We start from the raw sequence: 26,774 nt of genomic DNA, 5'->3' as shown, positions 1-26,774 counted from the left end.
GGAAGAATGGTCAGACATTCCCATAAACACTCCTAAACCTTGTGGACAGCCTTCCCAGAAGAGTTGAAGCTGTTATAGCTGCAAAGGGTGGGCCAACTCAATATTGAACCCTATGGACTAAGACTGGGTTGTCAATAACCACTTCAGCTCTGGAAGGTTTTACCCTTTAATGACCAGGCCATTTTTTGCGATCCGGCACTGCGTTGCTTTAACTGACAATTGAGTGGTCGTGCGACGCTGTACCCAAATAAAATTGATGTATTTTTTCCCCACAAATGGAGCTTTCTTTGGTGGTATTTGATCACCTCTTCAGTTTTTATTTTTTGTGCTATAAACAAAAAAAGAGCAACAATTTTGAAAAAAACAAAAAAAACACAATATTTTTTACTTTCTGCTATAAAACATTCCCAATACAAAAAAAAAAAAAAATCAATCAATCATTTTAGGCCAATATGTATTCTGCTACATATTTTTGGTAACATAATCCTAATAAGTGTATTTTGATTGGTTTGCGCAAAAGTTATCACATCTACAAACTATTGGATAGATTTATGGATTTTATTTTTTTTTCATTGTTTTTACCAGTAATGTGACTGGTGATAAGCGTTTTTTTAGCGGGACTGCGACAATGCGGCGGACAAAGCCGACACTGAGTGACACTTTTTGGGGACCAGTGACACCAATACAGTGATCAGTGCTAAATAAATTGCAGTTGCTGTATAAATGACACTGACAGGGAAGGGATTAACACTAGGGGTGATCAAGGGTTTAAGTGTGCTCCTAGGGAGTGCTTTTTAACTGTGTGGGGGATGGAGGTGCTAGAGGAAAAGCGAGATCTGTGTTCCAGCTTAGCTGAAACAAGATCTCTCTCTGCCTCTGTGACAGAACAGCCGTCTGCCTTCTTTACATAGGCAGACGGCTGTTATTTCATTCCCCTGCACAATCGCAGGAGGCCATCGTGGCTGCCGGATCCCACTGTGTCTGATCATAACTGGAGCGGTGCGCGTGCGCCAGAGAACCCCTGTACAAAATCACGTACCTATACGTAATTTTGCGCAGCCGGGCCGCCCTGCCGCAGTATGTATGCGGTGGGCAGTCCAGGAGTGGTTAAAGTTCATGTGCGTGTGTAAAGGCAGGCGTCCCAATACTTTTGGTAATATAGTGCTTTATATATATATATATATATATATATATATATATATATATATATATATATATATATATATATATATATATATACACACACACACTATATATATATATATATATACACACACACACACATATATATATATATATATATATATATATATATATATATATATATAGTGTGTGTATATTTTTTTTTCTTGTATCTTATTTGTGCTGCAAAGCAGTACATCAACTTCTCGCATTATTGTCTGCTGCCCATGCAGTCAGTGTAGTGGCCCTGGCATCTGTATAGCATCATAACGCTACGCAGGTGTGCAGGCATTGGTCAGTACAGACACATGACCACTCTGACCGATGAGAATTGCTCTGAGCCTTCCTGAAGAAAGAAAAGCGCGGCTCTCAAATGCCTAGACTACATCAGCAAGAGCGGACAGCAGAAGATCATGGCAGTGGGGACAGGGGGGTGAGGGTGTAGTGAGTTTACTTCTTCATATTTGGTGAAAAAGGTGAACTAACCCTTAAACTCCTAATGTCGCCCTCCCAAAAGGACCCGCAATGCTTCTTGCAGCTTTTTGAACTTGATCATGCAACTTCAGTGGTCCCTAGTTTCCAAATAAGTAGTTCTAAAATACAAAAGCATGTGCAGTCAGCTCTAGGTGCTCGCTACCAAAAGAGAAAAGCTTTACATTGAAGACCCTTTACGTTAACAGACTGAAGAAAGCCAAATAGGCCTTGCTAAACCCTACAAAGCACACGTCAGTTTATGTAGGTGTTCGAAGCTGGCATCAAGAGGTCTGATGCAATTGTGACAAAGAAAACAACTGTTGTATAAAATCTCAAATACTGTTATTCACAGCAAATACCTAAATTTTTTCTTTTTAAAAATATACTCACCAATGTGCAAATTAACCAACTGTGCATTTTCTGAGAAGACTTTTCAGTCCTCTGAATAGACCCCTTGGAAGTACATTTCATTCTGCTACTCCTGGGTTGCTATACACTGGTTCTGGGGAACCTAAGCGGAATCTGCGGAAATCTGGAGACCCAAAGCGGAATCGGCTAAAATCTGGAGATCCAAAGCAGAATCGGCTAAAATCTGGAGATCCAAAGCGGAATCTACTAAAATCTAGAGACCAAAAGCTGAATCTACTGAAATCTGGGAGATCCAAAGCAGAATCTGCTGAAATATGGAGACCCAAAGCTGAATCTGGAGACCCAAAGCTGAATCTGGAGACCCAAAGCTTAATCTGCTAAAATCTGGGAGATCTAATGCTGAATCTGCTGAAATCTGGAGACCCAAAGCTGAATCTGCTAAAATCTGGAGACCCAAAGCTGAATCTGCTAAAATCTGGAGACCCAAAGCTGAATCTGTTGAAATCTGGAGACCCAAAGCTGAATCTGCTGAAATCTGGAGACCCAAAGCTGAATCTGCTGAAATCTGGAGATCCAAAGCTGAATCTGCTGAAATCTGGAGATCCAAAGATGAATCTGCTGAAATCTGGAGATCCAAAGCTGAATCTGCTGAAATCTGGAGACCCAAAGCTGAATCTGCTAAAATCTGGAGATCCAAAGCTGAATCTGCTAAAATCTGGAGACCCAAAGCTGAATCTGCTAAAATCTGGAGATCCAAAGCTGAATCTGCTAAAATCTGGAGATCTAAAGCTGAATCTGCTGAAATCTGGAGATCCAAAGCTGAATCTGCTAAAATCTGGAGATCCAAAGCTGAGATCCAAAGCTGAATCTGCTGAAATCTGGAGATCTAAAGCTGAATCTGCTAAAATCTGGAGATCCAAAGCTGAATCTGCTGAAATCTAGAGAACTGAAGCTGAATCTGCAGTGGAGGTCCCAGACAAGGAAATGCACTTCTGACACATGACCCGCTCGCAGCAAAACTAAAAAAACACAATAATAGATAATGGGGCACCGATAACAGACAGTACGCACCAAGAAGAACAACCTCACAAATCCAGTTTGGTGCCAGTATAAAGTCTATAATATCACATGAGAAGGCAGAAGAGACAGGTATACACTGTGTGGCACATCAGTAGAAAATATATTCAACACGCATTTACTACCCTCCCCCCCGACCCTTTGCGCGTGCTCCTCGACACCCTCAGAACAAAAAGTGGAAACCTTTTTCTGGATCAACTTTTAGAAGTTACAGCAGCAAATTGCAACATAACGTGTTATTAGGCCTTCTGACACAGAAGTGGTTAAATATACATCTTGTGGTCACTGAAGTCTAGACTATGTATACAAAAATGGGGCGACCAACCATATATAGCTAAGACTCACAAAGCATAGTAAAGTAGTTGGTAAATTTTATTTATAACTGCCTGTTTATCGTAACCTAAGTACTGAGTATTTAAATAGAATATATATCTCATATGGAAAAAAAAAGCTAAAAGCATCTAGTGCTTCTTCCCTCCCTTTCCCCAATTTTATTCTGCTTGGATTCAGTTCCCCAAAAAAAAATAAAAAATAAAAAAACACTGAATTTTTTGTTTTTGGGGAATATCTGGAATGCATTTTGCGCCAACCCCACCCCCTATTCACAAACTTCCCCAAGAACCACAAATAGTTTGTTGTCGCTTCTCATATCAATTAACATTGTTTCAGTCAGTGAAATTACCCCATGACCACAAATGCAAATGAGAGAAATGATTTTTTTTTCTTTTCTTTAAAAATGTACAGATATTATTTGAGAGTTCAAAAACGTTGTCACTTCACAGAAAGACTGCAGGACTGGTCAAACGTTCGCTTCTAGAAAAGATAAAATCCAAAGTGAAGTGGGTTTATTTTCCCGAGAATAAAACCGCTTTTCAGAACTGGCCCGCTGGTATGAGCTACTGTGGAATAAATTAGCACAAAAAATATGGAAGAGGTGGACTTTTTTTTTGTTGGTTTTATAACTGTTCGCTATTACAGACATAATCCACAAGGTCAGTTACTCTCAAGAGTTCATCCTCGTCCTCCTCCGGAACGGCCGCTTCCTGCCCACCCCCAGTCCCGTTGGGAGCCTGGCTAACGACGGCCGTAGCGTCCTTAGAAGTCTGACTCTTTTCGCTTGGTTTACCAATTAAAGTTTCGATAGTTTTGCCTGGGCTTTGTCCATTAGCGGAAGGCAAATCCACCAAGCTGTAGTCCAGAGGGCTCCCGTCTTTCGCAACATTTTCAAAGTCATCGTCCTCATCGCTCTCTAGCCGATAACAAGGCTTCTTAGTGTTTTCCGGGACGGTGCTCGTGGCAGGCGGCTTTTCCTCCGCAGGAGGCTTGTTGCTGCTGTCGACGGGCTTGTCGACGGGCTTGTCGACGGGCTTGGCGTCCGCTTCTTCATCCTCGTCGTCTGTCTCGATTCGGTTCAGACGCTTTCGGATAGGTTTTTCCCCCTCTTCCTCTGACAGCTCATCGTTTGAACTTCGGATGCGTTTTCTCAGCAAGTTCTTTTTGAGATCTCTAGGTTTTTCACCTTCGGAATCTCCAGAAACGGCGCTTGCTGAAAAGTAAATATATAAAAAGGTAATTATGTTACGTACGGATTGAGAACAAGCATGCAGCAAAGGAAAAAACTGATATTTGTATCCTCTACCTGCACACCCTAAAATGAAAAAAGTGATAAAACAATATTAAGTGCACCAGACCAGTTTTATATGGAATGTGGAGCTGCTGGTTGTGAGGCTGCAAGGCCTAGATAGGTGCAATAACAAAAAAATAGTAAGCTCCAAGTGTCTGAGGGTAATGTCCAGAGGGACAGTCCCTAAGGTGTGTCTAGTTAAAGATTTTTAATGAAGTTTCACTACCTAGCCTGCTCCTGCAGAGGGCGCCATTACCCAATAGTGATGAAACTTGGAAGAGGCTGCGTCTGTCAGAGGACGTAAGAGAAATAAGATTTTTGTAAGATCTCAACGTAAAATCTTTTTCTCTGATGTCCATTGACAGACGCAGCCTCATCTTCATGAACTGTGTGGGTTATGCTGCCACCTGCAGGAGTAGAGTAGGCAGTACATTAGAACAAAGTTTTTTACATATACACGCCCACAGGGCTGTCCCTCCAGACATAACCCTCACAGACACAGCCCAGCACATCAGTTTAGTTGCAAGCAGTGAAGACAAAAAAAACATCCCCATCAGAGGGGCAGGTGCCGAGTCTGACAATGGACATCATAGAAAAAGATTTTACGGTAAGATCTTACAAAAATCTTATTTTCTCCATCGTCCATTGACAGACGCAGGCTCATCTTCATAAGCTGTGTGGGACGTCCCAAAGCAGTATAGGCATGAGGGGGGGAAAAAACGCAACCAGAAAGTAATGGCTAAGTAACGGCAAAGGCTAAACCTAGCCAACTGGGTAACATGAAGCTCAACCAAAACAACATGAGCTCACCCAGGTAAAAGACCCCTAAGAATAGGAAAAAACATTATCTTACGAAACAGCAGCCTGCAAAACCTTGCAGCCAAAAGAGGCATCCCAAGAAGCCAACAAATCCACCTTGTAAAATTTGGTAAAGGTGTGCACAGACGACCAAGTCACTGCCTTACAAACCTGTACGACTGAGGCGAAAAGCCCAAGAGGCACTCTAGTAGGAACCTGACCCTTGAGTGATTAATATTGAACAACAGTCTGCCTGATCCATCTTGAAATGGTCACAGCGGATGCAGCCAAACCATTACGAGGACTGTCTGTAAGGACAAAGTCAGATTTCCTAAAGGACTCAGTAAACGTCAGATAAACCCCTATCGCCCGAACCACATCCAGAGAGTGCAAGGCAATTTCTTTGGGATATTTCAGCTTAGGACATAAGGAAGGCAACACAATGTCTTCATTAAGGTGAAAATCTGACACCACCTTAGGGAGAAAAGACTGTGTCGGCCGGAGGACCACTTTATCCCTGAGGACCACCAAATAAGGCGGACAGGATAGTGCCGCCAACTCAGACATTGCGAGCAGAAGTAATAGCCACTAGCAAGGCAACCTTCTCCGACAAGGAAAGCAGAAAAATCTCCCTGATATTCTCAAAGGGAGGCTTTTGAAGAACAGACAAAACCGGATTGAGATCCCACGGAGGTAATGGAGATCTCCTCAGAGGAGCCAGATGACGCACCCCCTGGATGAAAGTGCGAATCTAGCCATTACTTGCCAACGGACGTTGAAAGCAAATAGCCAAGGCCGACACCTGACCCTTGATAGTACCCAACGCCAAGCGCTGCTCAACCCCTTTTTGTAAAAAGGTCAAAACCCTAGCTATAGAAAACAAACGAGGGTGCAGCTGCAGCGATTCACACCATGAAATGTACAATTTCCACATGCAATGATAGATCTTCCTGGAAGTAGACTTCCTAGCCTTAAAAAGGGTAGGAATCACCGAGTCAGACAGACCTCTATGCCTCAACACCTTGCTTTCAACAGCCAAGCCATTAAAGCCAGCGACTGTAAAGCAGGATTGTACCAGGTCTGCGTACCAAGATCACCTTCCATCCCCAACCAGCGAAGAAACCTCGGTAGGAGCACGAGTGGAGGGAAGGCATAAATCAGGCAATACTGGCTCCAAGGAGCCACCAGAGCGTCTGTGCAGTCGGCCAGAGGATCCAGAGACCTGGCCACAAACCGCTGAACTTTCCTGTTGAGGCGAGACGCAAACAGATTCACCTCCGGAGTCCCTCACTGGGCACACAGGAGATAAAACCCTTCTGGATGAAGGGACCATTCTCCCTGATCCAACACCTGCCGACTCAGGTAATCTGCTTGCCAATTCACCACCCACAGAATGTGGACTGCGGAAAGAGCCGGGACATGCTGTTCCACCCAAAACAGAATCTCGGCCACCTCCTTGGCCTCCAGGACACTGTTGGTGCCCCCTTAAAGATTGATGTAAGCCACTGCCATGGCATTGTCCAACTGTATCCGAACTGGAGAGCCGTGTAGCCCACCCGTCCAAGGAAAGCAGGCAGAGCTTGATCGCTCTCGGCTCCAGAATAATAATCGGCAAGAAAGACTCCTCCGTCGCCCAAGTCCCCTGGGCACATAGCTTCCCTAGCACTCCACCCCAGCCTGACAGGCTGGCGTCGGTGGTGACCACCGCCCAAAACACCGGCAGGAAGGACTTGCCCTGGCACAGGGCAGGTGACCGAAGCCACCAAGAAAGAGCCGACTTTGTAAGATGGCTCAAGTGAATCTTCTGGTCCAATGACCGAGGATCTCTGTTCCATTTCACCAGAATCTCCTTTTGCAAAGGTCTCAAGTGAGACTGAGCAAATGGTACTGCTTCGAATGTCGAAACCATCAGACCCAGGGCCCTCATGCAAGCCCGCAGGGAGGACTGATCGGTCTCCATCAGCAACCTGACTGCTTTTTGCAGCTTCTGAAGTTTGTCCAGGGGGAGAAAGACCCTCGCCAGTGCAGAGTCGAGAGTCAACCCCAGATAAGTGACCCGAACTGATTGCCTCAGAGCAGATTTTTTAAAATTGATTGTCCACCCGAATTCTTGAAGGGTCTGAAACGTGATAGAGATGTTGAACAACAGATCCAAGTGGGAGACTGCTCGCAACAGGAGATCATCCAGATATCCCACAATTGAGATACCTCGTCGACGTAACAAGGCCAGCACAGGGGCCAAGACCTTGGTAAATACTCTGGGAGCCAATGGCGATACCAAAGGGTAATGCCACAAACTGAAAGTGCTCCTCTGCCACCGCAAAGAGATGGAATCGCTGGTGCCCCTTGAAAATGGGGACATGGAGTGACGCATCTTTGAGATCGATGGAAGCCAGAAAATCCCTGATTCAAGGATGCCGAGATCCAAAATTGGACTCACCTTGCCCTCCTTTCTGGGCACCATGAACAGGTTTGACTAGAAACCTTGAGAGCGTTCCCACTGAGGAACCGGCACAATCACCCCTTGAGCCAGGAGATCTTGCACAGCCTCCCGCAGATCCTTCAAACGCTCTGGAGACAGGCGAAGATTTGACTGAAAAAACCTGTCCCCTGGCCGGGACCAGAATTCAATCTTGTACCCGGAACAAATCAGTTTGCAAACCCAACCTTCCTGAATGAAGGAAGTCCATGGTTCCTGGAAGAAGCGCAGACGTCCCCCCCCCACCCCTGAGCCAGGTGAGGGCGCCCCTTCATGCTGAAGAGGACTTGTCAGCAGCACCGGACTGACCGGCCTTGGGCTTGCCCCAATGCTTTTTAGCCCCTTTATAAGCTCTAAACAGCTTACCTTTTTCTTGTGCCCAAGGCACAAAAAAAAAAAAAAACGCTTGTGAGCAGAAAAAGAGGGACCCCTCTTAGTACGGGGAGTCTTACCCTTGGGAGGATTGAGGAAGAAGAGTACTCTTCCTGCCAGTCAAGCCCTTGATCAACTCATCCAATGAGTCGCCAAACGCTTCTAGGGCTTTCTTAGAAGCTTGGTCAGCCGAACAGCTCTTCAGCCAAACCATGCGTCCCAAGGCAATGCCCACGGCCGAAACCCTGGCCACCAGGGGAGCTGCATCCATAGACGCATCACACAGGAACACCAGAGCCTGGATCACCTGGTCAAACAGTTCCAGCTGTTCTGGAGGAACAGTCTGGGTCCAAAGACTCCCGCAAACCCCTAATCCATTCCGTCAATATCTGAGAGAATAAAACAGACACAAACACCGGTTTCAAAACGGAACCCACCAACAAGTGAAGATGGCGGGAAAGGGATTCCACCCGCCTGTCCAACGAATCTGTAAAGACCAGGTAATCTTCCACAGGCACAAGAGTAGATTTGTTTAATCTGGAGACAGGATGGTCAACTTTAGGTGGCACCGTCCAACGGTTGGAGACATTTTCAGCAAAAGGATACCGGTGTTTAAAGTGTTTGGCACAACTAAGACATGCTTAACGCGCCTCCATTGGTCATTCACAATATCGTGAAAAGTGTCGGACAAGGGAAAACCTTGCCAGCTGTCTGAGACTTCTGGGAGCCGAAAGCCACCCGTGTCCCTGCCGGCGTGGGCTCATCAGCCAATTTAAAGTGTCCCGTACTGAAATAATCAGGGATTCCACTAAAGCACGTTCCTGCGCTGTGGCTGAAGAGGACAGGTCCTTTTCACCATCTGACTGCAAGGACAGCGACCCCTCAGGAAGGGGAGCATCCGGGGCAACCTCATCATCCTCTCAATCAGAGGACACCTCCATAGACGGAGAAGGCAGCGGCTGTTTTCGGCTATCAACCTATTTCATGACTAAATCAGCTTTTGTCGCCAGACGTTCCAGAGCTGCTGAAATCACGGCCAGCGACTGCGATCCGGACTGTCCGAGAGTCGCACAGAGTGGGTCTGAGGGTGAATTCACAGTTTGGGACTCCATATTGCAAGTTGCAAAAAAAAAAAAAAAACGGAGTACTGAGGCTTTAAGAAGTGCCGATCGCGGTTCCCACCACCGATCGCAGCGATCTGCAGAGATCCCCTTTAAACTAAACAGCAGCGTGTGCAGGGATATGTCTGCAGGGACCCCAGTACTGGACCACCTCAGAGAAAACATCCTCCTGAACGTACCAGCAGCATGCAGAAAGACCGGAAATGACCTCAGCCAGCAGCAGGAAACAGAGCACAGGAAGTGATCTCGTCTGAATGAAAGGTCATGCTGCTCAGTGCAGCACAAGGGCTAGACAAACATGGTTACCCATACAGTTGCAATAGGAAGCTCAGGAAAAATGGCTGCCCCATACAAGCCTATTAGGGAAAAAACAACATTGCCCACACTTAAGATGGCAGCGCCCACAGTGAGCCATGCGGCCAGGGACCGACACTATGAAGGCCTCAGGATCCACAACAGGAACCAGCAAGCCCAAGGTACCACCCCCCCCCCCCCCCCCAGGGCGCCAGGTGCACCAGACACATAGCCCCCCGCAGGAACAGGGGGGGGGGGGGGAGATAAGACACACAGACCGGGGCCCCGGGCAGGATCTTTCAGGAGGCACAAATCCCATTATCCCCAGGAGAGGGCCCACATCCCCCTAAGGCCAACAGGGGCAAAGGGGGCACATTTACTCACCATACCATGGACCGGGTGGGGCTCTGCCCTGGCCAGACTGCCTCCAACCCGAAGTGGGGGTGCTGCCAGCCGAGGGGTACGCTGCGACTCAGAGCGTTCCAGGTCGTCGCGTCCCGGCTAGGCATCTGCTCGCAGGCTCGTCCCCATCCTGAAAAGGGGCACTGTCGTGGCTAGGACTAGTGCGGGACTATAACCTGATCACGCTCGTAGGCCAGGCTGGGGGAACCATAAGGATGTAGATTATCCAGTGCGAAGCCCCAGCCGGCATCATTGCTTGTAGTTCACCAGGAAATTTTTCCCTGAACACTAGCTAGCAAGAGAGTAAAAGAGAAATAAAAGAAAATAGTCTGAAAAGAATACAAAAAAACTGAGACCAGAGTCCCAGCAGGAAACCTAGGTCCTACTCCTTCTCTAGGCAGAAACAAACGGATGTGCTGGGCTGTGTCTGTGAGGGTTATGTCTGGGACAGCCCCATGGGCGTGTATATGTAAAAACTTTGTACTATCATACTGCCTAGACTACTCCTGCAGGTGGTAGCATAACCCACAAAGCTCATGAAGATGAGGCTGCGTCTGTCAATGGACGATAGAGAAAGATAAATCTTTTTGCCAAACCAAGCTCCTTAATTATAGTGTAAACCATAACAAGCAGATATCTAACATATCTAGCATACTTGCCTTACCAAAGTGCATAATGATTAACATAGGAGACTGTCGTGCCAATAACAAATTAACTAAATTCATAGAATAAGGGTCTTTTCACATGATGAGCTGTCCGGGGGGGTTCGTTCTCTGCTCAGTGGGGATCGCTCTGCCGATCCCCGCTGAGCAGGCAGGTGACAGCTCCGTCTCCGCTCTGTTGTGTGTGGAGACGAAGCAGTCCGATCCCTGCTGTCCTCTATGGGGGAATCGGATGAGAACGTACCGCCTGTCCGTTGTCATCCGATCTGCTGGACGGATGGAAAATAGGGTTTCCATCCGTCCGGATTTCACGGACAGGATTGGAATCGGATAGCAGCGGGTGTCAGCAGAGATGTCTCCGCTGACATCCGCTGCCCCATAGGGATGCATGGAGTATCCTATCAGGTCCGCCTAAAAAACTGACAGGTGGATCTGATCAGATCGTTCGTGTGAAAGGACCCTAAGAGTGTCCATTAACACCAAAGTGCTCCAAATCCTGCAGTTGTAAATTCTCAAAGCTCTCCTCTGAATCTTCCACAAGACACCGTGAACTTTGTGCTCTTGTCCACCAACAATGGATAAATAACCTACTCACCAGAGGCAAGTGGGATCTCGCATATAGGCGTCCCTGCTTGGTAAACGGAGCTCCATACATTTTTAAATACTAAGTGCATTTTAAACTTTGTGCTTTTACAATAAACTTAAACTCCTGCACGATGGAAGTTTTTTTGCTTTGTTCACTCCAATACGGTATATCGCTTATGGTTTCGGTGGAGTGGATTTTGCCAAAGGGTCCATTTTTACATGGGGGTTCCCCTCACCTAATCTATATGCGAGATACCACTCCCCTCTGGTGAGTAGGTTATTTATCCATTGGTGGTGGACAAGAGCACAAAGTTCAGTGTCTTGCGGAAGATCCAGAGGAGAGCTTTGAGCACAGCTCCTACATGAGTGACGAGCTCCGATTTTAGGAATAGTGCAGCATCACTGCCAACCCATCACGGGAAGCTGCATCAGGTGGACCTCATTGGCAGGATCAACTAGTATTTGTGGGACTCTGCAGGAGGCAGGTCTCAAAACTTTTCAAAACAATGGGCTAGTTTACTATCCTTCAGACTTTAAGGGGGGGAAGGGGGTTGGATTGTGGCCAGTGGGGATAAAAAAAAAAGTCCCAGACCCAGCATCAGTGAGAATAGCCATGGCCTCAGGGATGGTCACCAGGGAGAGGAATAGTTTCCCATCATTGGTATCAGTGGAAGGAATAATACCCCATTATTGATGTCTGTGAGAGGAATGCCACCCCATCATTGGTATCAGTGGAGGAATAGTGCCCCCATCAATGGTGTTAGTGGTATGAATAGTACCCCATCATTGGTGTCAGTTGGAGGTATAGTATAGTACCCCATTGTTGGTGTCAGTGGGAGGAATGGGGCCCCATCATTGGTATCAGTAAGGGGGGGGGGGGGGAATAGTGCCCCATCGGTATCCGTGGGGGGAATAAAGCCCCATTAATCGGTATCAGTGGAAGGAATAGTGCCCCATCATTGGTGTCAGTGAGAGGAATAATACCCCATCACTGGTATCATTGTGAGGAATAGTGCCCTACTAAAGGCCAGATAAACGCTAACACAATTTGGAGACCACTGACAGAGTAAGACTGCAACTGCAATCCACAAATCATTGTTGCAATGCTTTGCAGGCTCATTCACTAACAAAAAAAATAAAAGAATATTTATTTTTTGCTGAAAATATGGGTGCATTTATTTATTGATTTTTTTAAAAGGTGGACTTAGCCAATCATCTTTATCCCTGAAAGATGCCCAGCCTGGAGTTAAGCTTTAAATGGAATACATGCTGGGAGAAATACTTAGGCTGCCACAGCCATGCACTCATAGCATGCCCGTTCCTATATTCCAGATTTTTCTGGCAGCAGGAGTAGAAGGTGGAAGATGTAGTGGCTGGTGGTGGGGAAAGGGAATGTAGATAGCTATGAATCCAAAGCTCTGACACTCCAGAATATGATCGATATTCTGACAGATTGGGGTCTCGCTAATGCTGCACAAAATGCTGTTGCAGTGAAAGCTAGTGGAAGTATTGTCCAGATTGCAGCCATGTGATTAAAAGACAATGCCAATGCGGTCTAAGGATCGCAGCAGGCTGCTTTTCTAGGCTTTTCTAAGCCATTTCAAAGTGACAGCTTCTTCCTAATACCATCCAAACGAAATATTTTACAGCTGGTTGGCCGACAGCTTACCGTTGCTTTCAGAGCTGGAGAATCGACGTTTAAGTACTCGTCTCATCTCCTTCCCTCGTCCAAAGCGAGCTCTTTTCTGTGATCCATCGCTCTCTGAATCTTCCCTGTAGTTGACTTGCCTCTTCTGATTTCTCCGTGACCGCCTCCTCCTGGTTTCCAGATAGTCATCACTGTAAGCACTGCTGTCATCAGTCTCTGTGGTGAAAAAGGAAAGAGCTGTTACACTACAGTGACAGTCTGACTCTACAGCAAGCACTCACCTGAATGTCTTTGATGAGTAATCAAAGTAAAGCTTGGAAAATGAACTACTTTAAAAGGAAAAGCATAGCCAAAAGCAAATTTGGCTATACTCTTCCTGTAGGTCTCGGGAGTGCGACCCATTTTAAGCAGAGTCCGCTGTCGTCACTTAGCCGGATCAGTCTCAGGAAAGATCCTGACGTTTACACACTGATGTCTGGACTGGCAGCTGGCTCAGCCTCTCAGCAGGTTCTGGCCCCCTCCACAGCCCACCACTACAGAGAGCCGCTGACGGACAGCCATGGCTCTCTGCTCAGAGTGGACGGGGAGAACTGAGTGATCAGTGGTGTTTGATCGCTCATTTCTCACTGCAGAACCGGCGGGGGGAAAATGCAGCATCGGATCGATACTGCATCCACCCAGGCTAGGTGAGTATGAACAGCTCTTATTTTTTTTCATGTCCATACTTCTTTTTAAACCACTTGCTAAACCAAGTATTTTTTCTGACATTTGTTGCTTACAAGTTTAATTTGTATTTTTTACTAGAAAAATTACTTTGAATCCCCAAACATTATATATGTATTTTTAGCAGAGAGCCTAGAGAATGAAATAGCAATTGCTGCAATATTTTATGCCACACTGTATATGCGCAGCAGTCTTTTTAAACACAAATTTGGGAAAAACTGGATTTTTGTCTTATCGTAAAATCCTTTACTCTGATGTTCATTGACGGACACAGTTCCAGAATCTTCTTGACCATTGGGTTATGCTGCCCACCTACAGGAGTAGGACAATAGGCAGGAAAAAGCTTTACCACGCCTATGGGGCAGTCCCAGGGGGTATACTCCCATATCCTGCTATAGGCATTCAGTTTAGTTGCAAGCAGTGTCGGAAGAACAAAAGCCCAACTCAATAGTGGGGTGGGTGCTGTGTCCGTCAGTGAACAGAGAAGGATTTTACGGTAAGACAAAAATCCAATTGTCTCTTTTGTTAATTGACGGACACAGCTCCAGAATCTTCTTGAGCATTGGGACATCCCAAAGCAGTGTTAAACATAAGGGGTGGGAAAAAACACAGCAGAAAAAAAAAAAATCCTAAAAAGGCTAAACCTAGCCAACCAGGTAACATGGAGTTCAACCAGGAACAACTGGAGCTCACTTGAAAAAAAAAACATACATCCTCAAAGAGGACTAATCCTCTCAAACTGCGGCCTGCAAAACTTTGCGGCCAAAAGCAGCATCCGCAGATGCCAGCACATCTATTTAATAAAATTTTGTGGCGAACCCCCTGAATAAAGGTGCGAACTGAAGAATGCATAGCCAAAGGAACGGTAAAAAGACCGCAAAAGGCTGAATTAAACCTGGCCCGTGAGGGTACCCAAGACCAGGCACTGCTCAACACCTCGTTGGAGGAATGCCAAAATCTGAGCCACCATAAGGGAACGGGGATGAACCCCAAGAGACTTACACCACACAATGTACGTGTCTTCCAAGCGCAATGGTAAATTTTACAAGAGGTACATTTAATAGCCTTTTACAACGTGGGAATCACAGATTCAGACAACCCCCTATCCTTCAACACCTGGCTTTCAACAGCCCAGCCATTAAAGCCAGCGACTGTAAAGCAGGATGGAAGATTGGCTATTGGGTCAATAAATCATCTCTGAGAGGAAGTTTCCAAGGGGCATCGGCGACCAGCCGTACCAGATCGGCGTACCAAGATGGGCAAGGCCAGTCTGGAGCCCCTTGGATGACTGGATCCCTTCTGGAAAAAACACCCCGGCTGCAGCCGAGTCCAGAGTCAGACCCAGATAGTCTAACTTGGTGGATGGAACCAGAACAGAGTTCAATTTCCAACCAAACTCCTACAGAGTCCACACAGTCAATTCCAGGTTGTCCTTTAGAACAGTCAGAGACTGCTCGCAGAAGAGGATTGTCCAGGTACCCAGAATCGCAATCCCCCGCTGCCACTACAAGGCCAACACCAGGGCCAACACTTTTGTGAATACCCGAGGAGCTGAGGTGAGACCAAAGGGTAATGCCATGAATGGATCATGCTCCTGACCCACGGCAAGCGGAGGAAACGCTGATGACCGACATATATTGGAATATGAAGGTAAGCATCCTTTGATGCTGGGAGGCCACTACTGTACGAATGGACTCCATTCAGGAATTTCTGTACCCGCACAAGCGATTCAAAGCCTTGAGGTCCAGGATTGGACGTACCTTGCCTTACTTCTTGGAACTGTAAACAGGTTTGAAAAGAAACCTTGAAAACCTTACGATTTTGGAAGCGGAACAATCACCCCTTGTAGTAGAAAGTCTTGCACCGCCTGAAGAGACCCCGCAGGCTGCCTGGGGACAAACGCAGGTTGGAAGGAAAGAACCTCACTGGAGGATAAAGACCGAAATTCGATCTTGTAGCCGGACCGGATTAGCTTGTGGACCCACCTATCTTGAATCAGGGAAGTCCATGGGTCCGGAAAGAAGTGAAGACGTCCCCCTCACCTCAGACACGGATGAGGGGGCCCCTTCAGGCAGAAGAGGGTTTGTCTGCAGGTCAGGAAGAACCAGCTCTCGGCTTACTAGACCAGGTCCTCTTGAAACCTCTGGAGGAGATCCTGACAGACTTAGATCCTTTGTATTGAGATCCTGAGGGAAACAGGCGATCCCCAAAAAGGGGAGAACAGATAAGGCCTTCTTGGAAGGCTGGTCCGCAGACCAGCATTTCAGCCATATCATGCTCCGAAGGACCACTGCGGTCACGGACAGCCTAGAACCTAAGGGAGAGAGGCACCACAAACTGCAACCCTTAGACCAACTGGTCCGCCAGCTCGCAAGGGCAGGGGGAAGCGGTTCCCCCCTCCAGATCCTGGCGCAAAAGTTTTGCCCACTCTGTTAAAGTCTGGGACACAAACTATGGTGAACACGGGCCTAAGGACCGAACCGGCCACAGTAAACAAGTGGCGGACCAAAGTCTCGGCTCTCCTGTTAAAGAGGTCTTTAAAAGCCGGAGACTCCTCCACCGGAACTAGAGTGGAGTTATTCAGCCTAGAAACCTGAGAATCAAAACTGCGGTACTTAAAAATCTCCATAGGATTTTAGGGTCAAAAATCCAGTTTTCTCTATTGCTCATTGACAGAAGCTGCTCCATATTCTTCTTAACCACTGGGACGTCCCAAAGCAGTATTTGCATGAGGGGTGGGAAAACGCAGAGAACGAACGTAATTCCCCAAAGGCTAAACTTAGCCAACCAGTTAACATGGAGCTCAACCAGGAACAACTGGAGCTCACCTAGTAACAACATACACCCTCAAAGAGAAAAATTGCTTTTTTTAAACAGAAGTCTGCAAAACCTTGTGGCCAAAAGAAGCATCCAAGGATGCCAACAAATCTACTTAATAGAATTTAGTGAACGTGTGCACAGACGACCAAGTTGCCGCTTTGCAAACATTTATTACGGAGGCCTGGTGGCGAATGGCCCAAGAGGCAGTCAGCGCCCTAGTAGAATGCGCCTTCACAAGAAAAGGAGGAAGCCTGTACCACCGTCTGCCTGATCCATCTGGATATGGTCGAAGCAGACGCAGCCAATCCCTTCCGAGGTCCTTCGGTAAGGACAAAAAGTCTGATTTCTTGAAAGACTCCGTAACCTCCAAGCAAACCTTAATTGTCTGAACCACAGCCAAAGAATGCAAGGCAATTTCCTTGGGATGGTTGGGCTTAGGACAGAGTGAAGGCAGCACAATGTCTTCATTCAATGCAAATCAGAAACCACCATAGGAAGAAAACGACTGACTAGGTCGAAGTACCACTTAATCTCTGTGGACCACCAGAGGAGAACGGCAGGACAGTGCCGCCAATTCAGACAGTCTTCGGCCGAGGTAATAGCCACCAAAAGGGCTACCTTCTGTGACAGTCTAAGCAGAGGGATTTCCCCAAGTTTTAAAAGGGAGGTTTTTGAAGAACAGACAGTACCAAGTTAAGATCGCACAGAGGGACCATATCGGAGGAGCCACATGACAGACTCCCTGCATAAAAAGTGCGAATCAAAGAATGCGTAGCTAAAGGGCGTTGAAAAAACACCGCCAAAGCAAACACCTGGCCTTTAGTAGTACCCAAAGCCAACCACTGCTCAACCCGATTTTGGAGGAAAGCCAATATCCTAACAAACTGAAAAGGAGCGTGGATACACTCTAATCGATTCACACCATGAGATGTACGACTTCCTGGTACGATGATAAATCTAACTGTAGGTAGATTTTTCTAGCCTTCAACAATGTAGGAATCACTAAGTCAGAAAGACCCCTATCCTTCAACACCTGGCTTTCGGCAGCCACACCGTTAAAGTCAGCGTCCATAAAGCAGGATGGAAGATCGGACCTTGAGATAACAGATCTTCCCTGAGAGGAAGTCTCCATGAAGCATCGGCGACTAACTTTACGGGATCTACGTACCAAGACCGGCGAGGCCAGAATGACTGGAATCCCTGCCACCTCTATTCTGCGCAGAAGCTTCGGCAGAAGTATCAGAAGAGGAAACGCATAGATCAGCTGATACTGACCCCAAGGAGGCGCCAGTGCATCTGTGGCATCGGCCAGAGGATCCCGAGACCTTGCTACAAACCTCTGTACATTCTCATTGAGCCGAGAAACTAACAGGTCTACATCGGGTGTCCCCCACCGGACACAACAGGTGAAACCCCTCCGGGTGCAGGGACCATTCCCCCTGATCCAACACCTAACGACTCAAGTAATCCGCCTGCTAGTTCTCCACTCCGGGTATATGCACGGCGGAGAGGGCTGGAACAAAATTTTCTGACCATATTAAGATCTCGGCCACCTCCCGGGCTGCTGGGACACACTTGGTGCCCCCTTGATGATTGACGTTAACCACGGCCGTGGCATTGTCTGATTGAACCCGAACTAGACAACCCTGAAGACAATTTGTCCAGTGACTCAAGCAAAGCTTTATCGCTTTGAGTTGCAGAATCAGAAGTCTGGACTCTTTCAGAGTCCATGTCCCCTGGACACACAGCTTCCCAAGTACTCCCTGCCACAGCCACTAACCCCCAGGGGTCGGGAACTTGCTCAAAGACCCCTGTGTGTGATCAGGACAGCATGGTAGGCAACAACTGCATCCACCCCCCCTTACTGGAGAAAGTGGCAAAGCCAGCTCCTACCTAACCTCGGGAGGTGGGCGTGTTGGGGCCAAAAGACCACCATGACTCTTAGAGGGGCTGGGGGAAATGGAAGGGAACCTGGGGGTCCGATCATCCCAAGGAGGGTCCAGGTCCACCTCGAGACCGCAAGAGCTATGGGGGGACACTATTCACCATACCAGCGACAATGGGGTGGGCGCCACTCCGAACAGACTACCTCTCCACTCGGGGAGGAGTGTTGATGGCCAAGGGGCACGGTGCGACTCAGGCCGAACCAGGTCTTGTGCGTTGCGGCGAGGCGAGGCGTTTCACTCGCGGGCCAGCCCCTATCCATTGGGGCTTTGTCGTGGCGAGGCCTAGCACGGGGCTATAACCTGCACACACTCGCTGGCTGGACTGGGAGACCTTAAGGATCTAGGATATCCAGTCCGAAACCCAGTCCGGCTGTTGATCGCAGTTCTCTCAGGAACATAACTTGCTAAAAAATTAAAATTTTAACAGAGGTTCCCTTTAAAATAAAAAATCCCCGCTCTTACGATCCGTCCGGTTTCCCTCTACCTCTCCTCATTCTTCCCCTGGGCGATCGCTGGGAGAACAGTTCCCAAGGCAGCCCCACAATCATTTTCCACTTGCAAAAGGCGAACAGACGAGTGAAAAATTTGAGGGCTGTCTTATATCATGGATGTCTGTAGATGTAGAGATTTTAGTGTTAGGGTGGACTTCTTTAAGAAGGTCACTTTAAAAAATATGAATAAAAATTCACCAACCACTATTGTAGGACAACTTTGCACTCACAGAAGACAAGCTATAATCAGGAGCCATGGCTAGGAGATTCGCAAGACATAAGAAATGGGATGTATTTTCAATAGCACAACCATCAAAGGATAGCAGAGCCTGTGAAAGAATTTAGTCCCTTAGCCATAGGCTAGGATGTCCATTGCAAGATTACACAAAGTTATTAGAAAACAGTCTACATTCTAAAAGCAAAGCAAACCAAAACCTCTCACCTGACTCCCGGCGATCCTCGTCCGAGTCATCATCATCGTCATCATCATCTGAATACCTTCTTACACGCTTTCTCAGCCGTGTGCTTTTCCTCACTGGCCGCTGGTAGTGCCTCCGAGGCCGCCTTGTGCCAAAGTCACTGTCATTGGACTGCTGGTCCTCATCGCTTTCCTCTACATTTTCCTCAGAGACGACAAAATCTTCCTGGGAGCTAGGATTTTATAGAAGGTACAATTAAGGAGAAGCCAAGGGTCCATATAAAACCCAAAGAATATGTTCCATGATAAATATATGAAGGCAGAATCTAACATTCATTCACTGACCCTTCACTGATCCGGAATTCATCCTCACTCTCATCTTCATCTAGGTTGCTGTCACTGTCCAGGTCATTAAGTCGCCGACGTTTCTTGCGACGTGTGACAACTCTTTGCGGCCGTTTTCCTTCTGTCCTTTCACTCTCCAAAATGGTGGATATGTCTTTGCCGCGATGACCAGTGATATTGGACATGTCTTTTCCATGGCCACCACCTTTAAAAAAAACGATAATCTAAAAATGTATATTTAAAATCATCCACCAATTAACATGGCATCATACTAGTCATGATTACATGGCATTTATATACAAGATTTGGGAAAATTTATGAAATCCCATTTAACCGCTTATTTTGATTGGTTTGCGCAAAAGTTATCGCGTTTACTAACAAAAAGGAAAGATTTATGTCATTTTTGTTGTTTTTTTTTTTTAACGCATAATGGTGTCGATCTGCGATTTTTTTTGCGGTACTGCGACATTGCGGCGAACAGATCGGACCCTTGACTGACATTTTTGACACTTTTGGAGTTACCAGTGACATTACTACAGTAATCACTGCTATACCTATGCACTGTTACTGTAAAAATGACACTGGCAGGGAAGGGGTTAACTTTTTTGAGAAGAGGGGTGGTGTGTGTCCCTAGGGGCGTGATTCTAACTGTGATTGGCTGTGGCTTGAGCTGTAGGAACAGTGATCAACGGTCCTACATAGTAGAACCGTATGATCACTGTTTCTACACAGGGGAGAATGACAGGCGGCTTGTTTACATCTGCCTTTCTCCCTCTGCAGCGACGATCGCCGAGTGACACGCGCGGGGGGGGGGGGGGGGTCCGTGACCACGCGGGAGCGCGCCTCCGGGGGCGCGCGCTCGCTCCCTAGACCCTCACAGGCTAGCGACCTAGATCTACGTCACTGCCTGTGAGGGGCTGACTGCCGACGTAAATAGTCGTGCGGCAGTCGGCAAGTGGTTAAGTAGAACTAAAGGCAAAAAAAAATAAAATATTGAACAGCAGGGCTCTTTATTGCAAATAAGGCACGCAAAGTCTCTTCTGCAATAAAATGAACTTAGCTGCTTGGTTGCAGCCCTCTGCAGAACGTACATGAAGCTGAGCATTAGCAATGTGCCAGTAGGAATGACTTCTGTGCATGTGTGGGAGGGACGTCATCCTGCACTGAAAGAAGAGGAGAAGATGCCAGCACCAGTGACCTCACGGGTGTGTCAGACTGTTGGAGCATAGGTGAGCATTCTTGCCTTTCACACTTGGACTCCAAATCTGCAGGACTTTGGAGTGCAACTTGGATTTGACTCTGGCTTTGACCAATGATAATGGACAACTGTTGCAATGTGTAACATTCAGCTAGGACTTTCAAGCAACTTTTGAGGGTTAACATTGAAGTTAATGGCCCTCAAGTTGCATGAAAGTCAAACTGAAGTAGTGCATGAAATACTTTGAAGTCGCACATATATGAATGGTTATCATTGGAAAACACGGCGAACGACTTGTCCAAAGTCATATGACAAGTCGCACAAGTGTGCATGGAGCCTTAATGTAAGCCAAAAATGCATGTAAAAAATATATAAAGTATAAGCTGCAGTTTGGCTTCAATTCGTTAGTGTATTTAAATCTGCGAGTACATCTAACACTCTTCCTTCCCCCCCTCCCCCGACCACACACACAGACAATGCTGCGGTCTAATGGTGCCCCCTGGGATCCTTCATCCAGAGCTGTGGCACTTTAATACAAGAGGCGTGTTACTGGCCAAAGCAGAAAACAGGAAAAAAAAAAACTCATGCAGCCACAACTAAATGATTGGTAAGCTGCAGAATAATGGGATTTTTGACTTACCGTGAAATCCAATTTCTCTGATCTTCATTGACGGACACAGCTCCTGGTATTCATAACCAATGGGTTATACTGCCCCCTACAGGAGTAGGACACCAGGAAGAAAAAAATTCTGGCTACACCCATGGGCAGTCCCAGGGGGTATACTCCCTCTCTCTACTATAGCCACTCAGTTTTGTTACAAGAAGTGTCAGGAGAATAAGAACTCCACAGAGGGGTGGGTGCTGTGTCTGTCAATGGACATCAGAGAAATGGATTTTACGGTAAGTCAAAAATCCCATTTTCTCTTTCGTTCAATGATGGAAACAGCTCCTGGTCCAAAGCAGTGTTAAACATGAGGGGTAGGAACAACCAGAGAAATTCCCAAGGTTAAACATTAGCCAACCAGGCGACAGGAGCTCAACCAAACAACTGGAGCCCACCTGAGAAAAGCAATACACCCTAAAAGAGGAACAGGTCCTCTTAAACAGCACCCAGCAAAACCTTGCAGACAAAGAAAGCACCTGCAGATGGCAACAAATCCACTTTATAAAAAACATTGTAAACGTGTGCACCGACGACCAGGTGGCCGCTTTGCAAACCAGCATCACTGACACCTGATGAAGGAAGGCCCAGGATTTACAAAGCACCCTAGTAGAGTGAGCCTTGAAATGGAAAGGAGGAACCTGACCCCTGATGGAATAGACCTGGAAATGGTCACAGAGGAAGCGGACAACCCGTTTTGAGGTCCGTCCGTTAGCACAAAGAGAGAGTTTGACTTCCTGAAAAGCTCCGTAGCTGCCAGGTACACCCCAATTGCCCAGACCACATCCAAGGCATGCAAGGCCTGGGACACAGGGAACACAACACAATGTCTTCATTCAAATGAAGATCAGAGACAACCTTTGGAAGGAAATACAGGGACGAAGGTGGTATCCCTGTGAATCACCAGACAGGGTGAACGACAGGATAACGTCGCCAGTTCCGACACCCTGCGCGCAGAGGTGATAGCCACCAAAAAGGTCACCTTCTGGGACAACATGAGCAGGAGAATCTCCCGAATATTTTCAAAGGGAGGCTTCTGTAGAACTGAAAGCACCAAATTGAGATCCCAAGGTGGCTACGGAGCCCACACTGGAGGGACCAATGTCGGGATACACTGAAGAAAGGTACGCACCAGGGAGTGTGTGGCCAAAGGTTGTTGGAAGACGACCGCCAATGCCGACACCTGGTCCTTGATGGTACTCAAGGCCAATTTCTATTAACCTCCCGTTGAAGGAAGGTTAAGATCTGAGTCACCGAGAAGGAGCGAGGATGAACCCCAAGCGACTCACACCACGCAATGTACGTCTTCCTCGTGCGATGGTAGATCTTCCTGGAAGTAGATTTCCTAGTAACAGGGTAGGAATCACCGTTTCAGATAAACCCCTAGCCTTCAACAGCCAAGCCGTCAAAGCCAGCGACTGTAGATCAGGATGGAAGATCAGTCCTTGGGACAGCAGATCATCCCTGAGAAGAAGCTTCCAAAAACTTTGGCGACCAGCCACACCAGATCAGTGTACCAAGCTCAACGAGGCCAGTCCGGAGCCACAAAGATGACCGGAATCCCTTCTGCCTTGATCCTGCGTAAAAAAGTCTGGAAAGAAGCTTGGGAGAAGGGAAGGCCAATACGGGGCCACCAGCACCTCTGTGGCATCCGCCAGAGGTTTCCTCGATCGAGCCACAAACCTCTGCACCTTTCTGTTGAGCCAAGATGCTAACAGATCCATCTCGTGGTGCCTCACCAGAGACACAGCTAATGAAACATCTCTGGATGAATGGACCACTCCCCGTGATGCAATGCTTGCCGACTGAGGTAATCCGCCTGTCAGTTTTCCAACCTGGGAATGTGTACGGCGGAGAGGGCTGGAAAGAACCGTTCTGCCCACCTTAGAATGCCGGTTACCTCCAGAGCTGCCAGGACACTTCTTGTGCAACCCTGAAGACGATCACCCAACGATCAGACTTGATTAAGACACAGTCGGATCGGAGTTTCAAGACATTGATCGGTAGTCTGGACTCTTCCAGCGTCCAGATCCCCCGAGTAGAATGCTTGCCGAGGACGCCTCCCCAGCCAGACAAGCTGGCATCCATGGTGACCACGGTCCAAAACAACGGGAGGAAGGATTTTCCCAGCCGAAGCAACGGAGAAATAAGCCACCATATCAGGGACTCCCTCATTCTCCGACTCTGCCGGATCTGATTGTCCAGAGACTGCGGAGTCTTGTTTCATTTGGTCAGAATCTCCCTTTGGAGGAATCTCGTATGGAACTGGGCAAACGGAACCGCCTCCAAGGTACACACCATCAGGCCCAGCACCTGCATGCAAGTCCGGAGGGATGACCATGTGTTGGACAGCAGGAAGCAAATTGCAGCCTGCAGTTGCTGGAGTTTGTTCACAGGAAGGAGCACTCTGGCTAGGGCTGAATCCAGATTTAGGCCCAGATAGTCCAGCTTCGTGGACCGAGCCAGAGCAGACTTCTGAAAATTCAGAATACAGCTGAACTCTTGCAGAGTTCCTATTGTGATCTCCAGGTTTTCCACCGAAGCAGAGGGAGACTCTGCTCAAAAAAAGGAGATCGTCCACGAAGCCCAGTACCACATCCCCCCATTGGCATAGCAAAGCTAGCACCGGGGCTAACACTTTTGTGAAGACCCAAGGAGCAGAGGCGAGACCAAAGGGCAATGCCACAAACTGATAATGCTCCTCTCCTATAGCAAAGCGGAGAAAACGCAGGTGACTGGCACATATTGGAATGTGAAGGTAGGCGTCTTTGATATCGATAGAGGAGAGGAAATCTCCCCTGAATGAGAAAGGTCCACGGACGGGTCTGGAAAAAGGCGAAGACATCCTCCCACTCCAAATGCGGGTGAGGGAGCCCCTTCAGGCTGGGGATGGCTTGTCTGTGGAACCGGTAGTGCCCACTTTCGACTTACCATTCCAGTCTCTTGGAGCCTCCCGCAAAGTTACGGGTGGATCTCGAACCCTTTTCCTGCGATCCAGACGGATGAAAGGGCTGTTTGTAAGCCAAGAAAAAAGGACCACGTTTATGACGAGGTTCTTTGCTCCTAGCAACCTGCGGAAGTAATGCACTCTTACCTCCGGTAAGGTCCTCGATTATCTCTTCCACAGAGGCATTGAACAAACGGTCACCTATGAAACCGACCAGTACTTCAGCTAAATCATGCGGCGAAGAATCGCCACGGTTACAGATACCCTGCCGGCCAAGGGGGCCTCATTCCAAAGATGCATCACAAGTGTACTGTAGCCCCTCGATCAACTGATCCGCTAGCCCTGCCAGCACAGGAGGGTGTTGACCCCCTTCCAGATGCTAGCTTAAAATTTTTGCCTGCTCCGTTAAAGTCTGGGATACCAAGGTGATAGCAAGCACCGGCCTCAACATTGAACCTGCCATGGTGAAAAGGTAGCGGACGAGAGCCTCAGCTCTCTTGTCCACAGGATCCTTAAAAGGATGGAGAATCCTCCACCGGCAAAAGTGTGGCCTTATTTAGCCTGGAAACCTGGGAGTCCACCGACAGTGGAACTGTTAGTTTCTTCAGGAGAGATAACTTAAAGTGATATCTGCTAGTGTGTTTCGGGGAACCCCACTGACTAGTGACAATCTCGTCAAAATAGGAAAAGGGGAACACCTTTGTCACCTTGGAAGATTTGCGGGTGCCAAACTGTACCGGCGGCGCCGACTCAGCAGAGCAGACAGACACAAAAGGGCCCCGCAGCATTTAGGAGTGGGTCAGGTGGTGATACACGCTCTAAAGGCTCCATGGTTAATCGGAGCCGCACTGTGCGCAGTATATAGCAGAAGGAGGATCGTACACCCACTAGACTTCACCACCCCAGAGCTGGAGAGCGCCAAACAGCCTGCCACACTGCGATCAAAGAGGAAGAGGAAGCGCCCACACTGACACCAGAGTCCCCCGCAGCACATCACCGCACTACAAGAAAATGGCCACTGCTATTTTCAATAGGAAACCCAAAACATGGTCGTTGGACTACACAAACATGGCCGCCAAAGCCAGAGAACACCATCCACGGAAAAATGGCGGCGCCATGCTGTGCTGCACGGGACCCAAGGGGAATAAGAATCCACCAGGAGGGAACCCATTAGGAGGGAACCCATTAGGAGGGACGACCCCCCCCCCCGCAGCACCAAAGGTACAGGCACCCCCAAAAGGGGGGCTGTCAGCGACATACACCCACCGCCCTCCGAACCAGCACCAGTGAAGACCCCCCCACCCCAAAAAATACCCATGCCCCCCGAAAGGGGGGGGGGGGGGAGTGGGCAGGTGAGGGCGACCAATGCAGGGAAACCCCGCTAGGGAGAGGGGGGAAATTGTGAGGGGAGGAAGCATTTAGGAGGTCAGGTACTGCTGTTGGATAAAAAGACCTGGGCCTATGTGTCTTAAGGTTCAGCACTCATCGCTGCTCTCCCCGCAGGTCTAATATCTTGCTTTCTTCTGTGAATAATAAAGGAGGTCTGAGGTACCCAAAAAAAACAAAAGATATCTTCACAGGAGCAAGAAATCAGAAAGTGGCTTGTAATTTTGTAAGTGCGCCAGAACAATCACCAGATCAGACTAGTGGAGTAGGATATAGACCAGGGATCCTCAAACTACGGTTCTCCAGCTGTTGCGGAACTACACATCCCATGAGGCATTTGAAAACTCTGACATTCACAGACATGACTGGGCATGATGGGAATTGTAGTTCCTGAACAACTGGAGGGCCGTAGTTTGAAGACCCCTGATAAAGACAGTTATGAAACTTATTTTCTGCAGTTTTTATAAATCGGCTCTGCAACATGAAGATGAAGTGTATTGATTTCGGAGTAGAGAATCAGGGAAAGAGAACTTTTGAACAGGTCTGTGTTCCTTTTGTTTAATAGGTCTTTAAAATAAACAGTAGAATTTCCTTCACTACCTCCTCCTCCTCCTCCTCCTCCTCCATCAGCATCCCTGATGTCATCTTCTATTGCTTCATCAATCGCCTCATCAAATTCATCAAACCTACAATCAACAAAGTTACAGATTTATTTAGCAGAACCTGCAGAGTTAAACACTTACAATGCACAG

The 26,774-nt window shown here is 47.6% G+C and overlaps 1 protein-coding gene across 1 annotated transcript in view; it reads right to left on the bottom strand.

Annotated features, from left to right (window-relative positions):
- Nucleotides 1-3,252: 3,252 nt before the first annotated feature.
- Nucleotides 3,253-26,774, bottom strand: part of RSF1 (remodeling and spacing factor 1) — a 118,577-nt gene continuing 95,055 nt past the window's right edge. The window contains exons 12-16 of the mRNA XM_082245298.1: nt 26,623-26,708; nt 19,831-20,035; nt 19,510-19,718; nt 13,109-13,303; nt 3,253-4,648 (exon numbers count right to left, since the gene is read on the bottom strand). Of these exons, the coding sequence (XP_082101424.1) occupies nt 4,059-4,648; nt 13,109-13,303; nt 19,510-19,718; nt 19,831-20,035; nt 26,623-26,708 (1,285 nt within the window). The 3' untranslated portion in view covers nt 3,253-4,058. The remainder of the gene's footprint in view (nt 4,649-13,108; nt 13,304-19,509; nt 19,719-19,830; nt 20,036-26,622; nt 26,709-26,774) is intronic.

The sequence above is a fragment of the Pelophylax lessonae genome (genome assembly GCF_965119305.1).
Source record: "Pelophylax lessonae genome assembly, chromosome: 2".
Classification (NCBI taxonomy): Eukaryota; Metazoa; Chordata; class Amphibia; order Anura; family Ranidae; genus Pelophylax; species Pelophylax lessonae.
The sequence above is the reverse complement of the archived record's forward strand: the minus strand, read 5'-3'. Positions and strand labels throughout refer to the sequence as shown.